The 8,179-nt window shown below is 42.0% G+C and overlaps 1 protein-coding gene across 2 annotated transcripts in view; it reads right to left on the reverse strand.

Annotated features, from left to right (window-relative positions):
• lrrc1 (leucine rich repeat containing 1) overlaps nucleotides 1-7,722 on the reverse strand; it is a 40,077-nt gene extending 32,355 nt beyond the window's left edge. For both annotated transcript variants that reach the window (XM_021576489.2, XM_021576487.2), the window contains exon 1: nucleotides 7,141-7,722. In XM_021576489.2, coding sequence (XP_021432164.2) covers nucleotides 7,141-7,299 — 159 coding nt within the window. In that variant the 5' untranslated portion in view covers nucleotides 7,300-7,722. The remainder of the gene's footprint in view (nucleotides 1-7,140) is intronic.
• Between the last annotated feature and the right edge of the window lie 457 nt (nucleotides 7,723-8,179).

Consider the following 8,179-nt stretch of genomic DNA (forward strand, 5'->3'; position numbering starts at 1 on the left):
CGTTGGTGACGAAATGTGCTGCTGGCAACAATTTAATTACGTTTTTTTGCCAACGTTTACTGACACTGGCCATAATCAACGGGCGTTCGTAAAAATACGTCAGTTATTCTGCTCTCTGGCACATTCAGACGAGAGTGCTCTTTAAATCAGAGTAGATGGCAAGAACAAATTTACAAGCTACGTCTTTCGACAGTTGTTGCAGTAACATCATGAACATTCTATTGGTGACTTGCATAGTGGTCTTTTGTTAAGACATAGCTAGCAAAATAATGAACCATAAACTCAATGTTACTACCCTGCATGAATCTGCAGGTAGCTAACCAACCAGGTTCAATGTTAGCTAGCTAGCTAGCTAGCTAGCTAGCTAACATTAGACCCAGGGTTGACCAACCCCTTCCTGGAGATCTACTGTCCTGGAGGTTCAGTCCAACCCTAAATTAGCATATCTGATTCAGCTAGTTAAGGTATTGTTGTGCAGCTAACTAGTAGAATCAGGTGTTTTAACTTCTTGGCGCGCCCATCCCGTTAGCGGGATCATATGTCAACATCCGCTGAACTGCAGAGCGCCAAATATAGCAAAACACAGCTTAGCTTGTTAATCCACCTGGCGTGTCAGATTTCAAAAAAGCTTTACAGCAAAAGCTATCCAAGCGTTTATGTTAGGACATCTCTCTCAGCAGACAAAACTTTACAAAAAGCTAGCAGCCAAGTAGATTGGTCACGAAAGTCAGAAAAGCAATAAAATGAATCGCTTACCTTTGGTGATCTTCGGATGTTTGCACTCACGAGACTCCCAGTAAATGTTCCTTTTGTTCCATAATGATTTTATATCCAAAATACCTCCATTTGGTTGGCGCGTTTTGTTCAGAAATCCACAGGCTCGAGCAGTCACGACGGGGCAGACGAAAATTCCAAATAGTATCCGTAAAGTACGTAGAAACATGTCAAACGATTTCTATAATCAATCCTCAGTTTGTTTTTACAATAAATAATATTTCAACCGGACCGTAGCTTTTTCAATAGGGGAGAGAGAATATGTCTGCTCCAAGCTGTTGCGCATGCAAAACTCTGCTGGCACCCAGCCATCGACTGATGCGATGTGATCATTCTCGCTCATTTTTCAGAATAAAAAAGGCTGAAACTATGTCTAGTCTAAAGATGGTTCACGCCATGTGGAAGCCATAGGGAAATGAATCTGGTTGATATCCCTTTAAAAGTGGAGGGAAGGCATGCAATGGAACAGGGAGATTCGTTTCTCTTAGGCACTTCCTGGTTGGATTTTCCTCAGGTTTTCGCCTGCAATATCAGTTATGTTATACTCACAGACAATATTTTGACAGTTTTGGAAACTTTAGAGTGTTTTCTATCCTAATCTGACAATTATATATGCATATTCTAGATTCTGGGCCTGAGAAATAGGCAGTTTAATTTGGGTACGTTTTTCATCCAAACATCAAAATACTGCCCCCTACACGCAACAGGTTAAATTAGGGTTGGATTGAAAACCCACAGGACAGTAGATGTCCAGGAAGAAGGTTGGACAGCCTTGCATTAGGCTATAACTTGCAATGAAAATGGCTCTGGGATACAAATAATATTACTATACAGATCATACTTGTAACGTTAGCTAACATGCCAGCCAGTTAACTTTAGCTAGCGACCTAACAGTAGGCTTTAACTTGAAATGAAAACTGACAAAATTAGAAATGTATTATAACTGAAATGCATGGATGCCCTCTGTCATGGATGCCATGGTTTCCCTTAGTTTGAAGATGTAATCCAGAGACAGGTATTTTCACCAGCCTTCTGTGTTCTCTTTTCGAGAACATAGAATCTCCTTAGCTATCATACTCTAATTCCACTGATTTCAAAGCACGGGCCTCCAGAAAGTGGAGAGCAACACTGATAACTTTCAACAACAAAAAAGCTGTGTTAGAAAGGATTACCTACAAATACTACAGTTCGGATTGGTCTGCTAAATCCAAATTCATCTCTCGGCATGTCCAACCCATCCATTATCTCAGCCAATCATGGCTAGCAGGAAGGTTCCTGACTTTTCCATGGCTAAACCAACTAGGCTCATAATTTAACAATTGTATTCATACTTACAGATAGCATAAACATTTGTTAGTAATGCACATGAAAGTTCACATGTTCCAGAAGGCATTTCTGCCAAAAAAAACTTATTTATTTGATCAAAATGAGTTTACGTTCAAATGGCTCTCCTGCAGTGGTGTAATACTTTAGAGTACAACTTAAATAGTTTGAGTGTCTGTCCTTTATTTATATTTTTGCTAATTTCACTTTTACTTCACAACATTCCTAAAGAAAATTTACTTTTTACTCCATTTCCCCTGACACCAAAAAGCAATCATTACGTTGACAGGAAAATGGTCCAATTCACTCACTTATCAAGAGAACATCCCCGGTCATCCCTACTGCATCTGATCTGGCGGACTCACGAAACACAAAATGCTTATTTTGTAAAGTATGTCCGAGTGTTGGAGTGTGCCCCTGGCTATCCGGGAAAAAAATGTGGGACGAAACTCCTCCCACTGCAACTGGATCCTGGACTTCCTGTCAGGCCGCCTCCAGGTGGTAAGGGTAGGTAACAACATCTGCCACGCTGATCCTCAACACATGGTCCTTCAGGGGAGCGTGGTCAGTCCCCTCCTGTACTCCCTGTTCACTCATTACAGCATGGCCAGGCACAACTCCAATACCATCATTAAGTTTGCTGACGACACCAGTGGTAGGCTTGATCACCAACATTCATGAGACAGCCTATAGGGAGGAGGTCAGAGAACTGACCGTGTGGTACCAGGATAACAACCTCTCCCTCAATGTGATCAAGACAAAGGAGATGATTGTGGACTAGGGGAAAAGGAGGACCGAGCACACCCCCATTTTTATCGATGGGGCTGGGTGTCCACATCACCAACAATCTATCATGGTCCAAACACACCAAGACAGTATTGAGGAAGGTATGCCAAAGCCTATTCCCCCTCAAGAGACTGAAAAGATTTGGTATGGGTCCTCAGATCCTCAAAAAGTTCTACAGCTGCACCATCGAGAGCATCCTGACTGGTTGCATCAGTGCCTGGCATGGCAACTGCTCGGCCTCCGATCGCAAGGCACTAAAGAAGGTAGTGCGTACGGCCCAGTACATCACTGGGGCCAAGTTTCCTGCCATTCAGGACCTCTATACCAGGCGGTGCCAGAGGAAGGTCCTAAAAATGGTCAAAGACTCCAGCCACACTAGTCATAGACCATTCTCTCTGATATCGGCAAGCGGTACCGGAGTCTAGGTCCAAAACGCTTCTAAACAGCTTCTACCCCCAAGCCATAAGACTTCTGAACACCTAATCAAATGGCTACCCAGACTATTTGTATTGTCCGCCCCTCCCCTTTTACGCTGCTGCTACTTTGTTTATCATCCATCCACTTTAACTTCACCTACTTACATATTACGTAAATTATCTAGACTAACCTGTGTCCCCCGCACATTGACTCGGTACCCTTGTATATATAGCCTCGCCACTTATTTAACTGCTGCGCTTTAATTAATTTTTTACTGAACACTTATATTATATATATACTTATATATGTGACAAATGAAATTCATTTTGAAGTAGTATTTTACTGGGTGACTTTCACTTAAGTCATTTTCTATTAAGGTATCTTTACTTTTACTCAAGTGTGACAATTGAGTACTTTTCCCACCACTGTTCTCCTGTAAAGTAGTCATGCGCAACATACACCAAGTTTCCTGAAACAAGTCACATATGAATTAACTCTTTCGAACTGTTTCAGCTGGGAAGCATGCGGATGCCTTAAGACTACTAATTTGATGCCTGTTTTTATTTTTATTTTTTTTATTTTACCTTTATTTAACCAGGCAAGTCAGTTAAGAACAAATTCTTATTTTCAATGACGGCCTGGGAACAGTGGGTTAACTGCCTGTTCAGGGGCAGAACGACAGATTTGTACCTTGTCAGCTCGGGGGTTTGAACTCACAACCTTCCGGTTACTAGTCCAACGCTCTAACCACTAGGCTACCCTGCCGCCTGTGTTGCTAAGTTGACAACACCTAGGCTAGCCTACATCGTAAACGCTAAAAATTGGACAAGAAGAACAGTTTTGATTAGGACTGGCTTTGGTATATTAAGCGAAGTTAGCACATCTGTAAATACTTAACAAAGACAATGGCAAACTTCAAAGGTGATGCTAGGCCTAGAGCTTGACAGAACAAAGGAGGACTCATGTTGCGCCATAACACCCTGATACTGACTGCACCTTTGTTAACAACTTCCTTGTTTTCATGGCTCAATGTGAGGAAGAGCAGACCTGCTGGCTGTCAGACATGACTAACCTAGCACAGAATGCGGCACCTTATCGCTCAACAAACTAGATGGCTTCTTATACTAGGCTCCTATGCCCTTTAGTCTACTGAGGTTAGACTAAATTCCACATGGGTGATTGGGACTTTTGAATAGCCTAGGCCACCCTATGCCAAATGTGTGGAAATAAATGTAGAGAGGGTGGGGAAATAAAGCTATAACCTATTAATTTGTCAAATGTTCACCTCTTCAAATAAGCATTTCTGAAAATGTAATGTGGCATCTCTTTATAATCAAAATCCCACTACTGATATCTAGACCAGCCTAATGCAGAATGATCAACATCTCAAAATGAGATGTGGTAGGCTTGTGCTGGGGTTAGGTGAACAGCTCCCTTTTTTCTGTAGTTCCTACTATTTAGGCTAAGTGAAGTTGTAAAAGTAAAATAGCCTAGGACAGGGCCGAGTTTGGGAAATGATGGCCTAGGCTATAGGCAACAGATATACTCACAGGACTTGGAGAGATCACTATCTCTATTGACAATGGCACAGCTAGTTCTACAAGTTAGGCTAGCCTGCAAGTATATGCAGTTAGACATCCCTTGCTTGATTCCTCAACGAAAGGAACACCTGATTCGCATCCTCAAAATCTAGGCTACTTCTTGTCCAATCATTCACTACCTGACCATTTGCTATCCCCCCAAAAATCTGAGATTTATTTAACCACTAATAAACTAACACAAATCTTCTGGCAATTGTAGTGCACCAAACGGTTAATTTCTTTGTAGACGAGTTCCTCGCCAACACTCATGAGAAAGTGATGGAAAAGAGGAAGAAACAGGAACGTGGCCAACTCCCGTTTCATGTTTCCACAAGTTGATAAAAAGACCAGTCTGCATTTTCTCTGCAACGACTCCTTTTCAAGAAGAAAAAGGTATCACGTTATTATGTAGACTATATAGAAAGCTATATGATATGTTAAATCAGAATTTTATTTAATTAACTAGGCAAGTCAGTTAAGAACAAATTCTTATTTATAATGACAGCCTTCCCCGCACAAACCCGGACGATGCTTGACCAATTGTACGCCGCTCTATGGGACTCCCAATCACAGCCGGACATGATACAGCCTTGGATGATGCCAATTTATCCAATCGAGAACTTCTCAAGATACAGATGAAGAAATCAAAGAGCCTATACCAGCCAGCCTTTTCCTCAACTCATTAACTTTAAACAGACAGGCTAAATTCTTCATGCTGTACCATTGTCACGACAATCCAATGGTGAACACACTCATACTATAGGCCTGTCTAGTGTTAAGGCAAGTGTTACATCACCTTCATCAGCAAATCTGATGAGACCACACAATGAGCAGAGCACAGTACAACAGTTACCTGGATAATCTATTATGTTGGACTCATCTTGAGTTCATTTAGCTAGCCTAGATGGTATTAGTTGCATGTGAAGGAACACCAACAATGGTTGTGGTCCATCTTACTGCATGGAATGCAATGTAAGGGCGTAACCCTCTTCCCCGCCAACACTCGCACAAAGAAATTACATGCAAATTTAGAGAATGATGACTGGGATGAAAATGCATGTTTGCTGAATACATTGCTTTCAAGAAACTATTAAAGTTTGACAATCCTGTTTGTCATGGATGACTCATGGTATGGTGGTGTATGCTAAATGGGTCAACTTTGAGCACCTCTATCTCCTGAATGTTCTGGCACTGTGACCTGAATTCCAGGTCCAAAGTCACTGTCTGACCACTTTTACGATGGGCAAATATGTATGGGCGGTTTCGATCAAATCAAAAGGGGTGCGGCCAAAAAGGTTTGGATTTTTATTTTTAAATGGAACGAGCCCTTTATCTTTCAAATATCAGTACCATCGTCTCTACACAGCCAGACAAGTGTGAATCATGCTGATCGATTTTTTTAGTTTGTTATGTAGCTAGGCTATTCAATAAAGACGTTCGTAGCCAACTAGTCTTCCCCATAATAAAGATTAAATTGGCAGTAGAAATTGTAACTTGTTGGAGCAGCAGCAGCAGTGTTGCAGTATGCCAAATAATAGGGCGCGCATCATTTCAAAACAGTCCCAACATGGGAAATTAATAAGACATGCATGCGGGTGTCCTCTGTCCAGGGTCTTGGCGAGAAGGGATCCAGCTTGTCATTTTAACGTCAGATTTGACTTTTCGTAGCAGGTTGGGATGTCACCCAGTAGGTTAGAATAATTAGGTTATGGTTAGCTCAAACGTAACCCAAAAAATATATACTTCTGATGTTCAATTGACAAAAGCTGTATCCCTTCTTGCCGCTCAGGGATCCCGAGCGGCGCAGCGGAATAAGGTACTGCATCTCAGTGCTAGAGGCGTCATTACAGACCCGGGTTCGATTCCAGGCTGTATCACAACCTGCCGTGATAGAGTCCCATCGGGCGGCGCAGAGTCGTCCGGGTTTGGCCGTAATTGTAAATAAGAATTTGTTCTTAACTGACTTGCCGAATTAAATAAAGGTTAAATTAATAACATTTTTTTTTAAAGATCTCTGCCCGGTCCAGACGAATAGCAACATTGTATAATGATTATGTCCCTATGAAATGAAATCATGTACCCAAGTCAACTGTTCAAACTGTAGGTTGTTATTTTCCATGGCATAAATAACTCGTCATTGATTACATTTAATGTACAACTATTTTTTTCCTGACATGACACCACGTAACATTACATCTCATCAGTGAACTGTGCATAATACAGTTTTAGTTAAGCCAGCTAGCAAACACATTCTGCTTACCTTGGGCAGGTCGCGGAGTTGGTTAGCGTCCAGCAAAAGTTCCTCCAAACTCCGACTGTAGCGGTAGATCTCATCCGGGACGTACAACAGAGAGCAGTGCCGCTTATCGATCACTTCAACATGACGGTTGCACCGCCACAGAGGTATACAGTGAAACATCACCGGGTGATGGCAAAATCCGTTCTTAACAAATATCCCGAATAGACGTCCAATTAAAGAAACGGAAGGCGCAACTGAATACAGACACCTAGCTACTAGATTGCTTGCCAAACACTTTCTTGCAGTTGGTCGAACGAATTTCCAAAGCAAACATCTTAACCACCTCCCCCAGGCGTAAATAAATACCAATGGGCACCATGGAATAAAAACGGTGTCTAGCGCTCTCACATTCAATACTTTTGTAGGCTTGGTTTTTTATTCTTTACTCACGTCGCCTCTGGAATGTTAGTTTTTCTAATCGGCTCCCGAAAACATATCTGTTTAGATCTTATTTCGTGTAGCCTACTGATTTCGTTGTCCCAGAGTTATTTTCCCCTCAGACCAGTGGTGTACTCATTCGGCAGATTCTGTTGCCAAATGTTTCTTAAACGGAAGCAAACGAAACGACATGGGCGGGACTTACCTGAATTAGTCCAATAGAAACTCTTGTTTTAGTTGCAAAACGTTTCTGCAACTGTTTGGACTAATGATTACACCCCTGTTTCTGACCCGGAACATTCACTCCCTCGTTTCAATCTGACGTCACCATTCCTAACTGCTCCTCCCTTTGTATTTCACTCACACCCTCTGGAAAAGTAGAAGCAAGAGAGAGGATCGCGATTGAATCAGTAGCCTTTCTTCAGTTGGCCTACTGTACCTCAGCTCAGTGTTATTTTAGCCTGAAATATCCTAGTTTTGTCTTTAATACTCTGTTCTTAATACAGTTTATTCTGGGAGTTATGCTCCCGAGTGGTGTAGTGGTCAAAGGCACTGGATCTCAGTGCAAGAGGCCTCCAAACAGTCCCTGGTTTGAATCCAGGCTGTTTTTGGGAGTCCCATA

This window comes from Oncorhynchus mykiss, chromosome 20, assembly GCF_013265735.2.
Source record: "Oncorhynchus mykiss isolate Arlee chromosome 20, USDA_OmykA_1.1, whole genome shotgun sequence".
Classification (NCBI taxonomy): domain Eukaryota; kingdom Metazoa; phylum Chordata; class Actinopteri; order Salmoniformes; family Salmonidae; genus Oncorhynchus; species Oncorhynchus mykiss.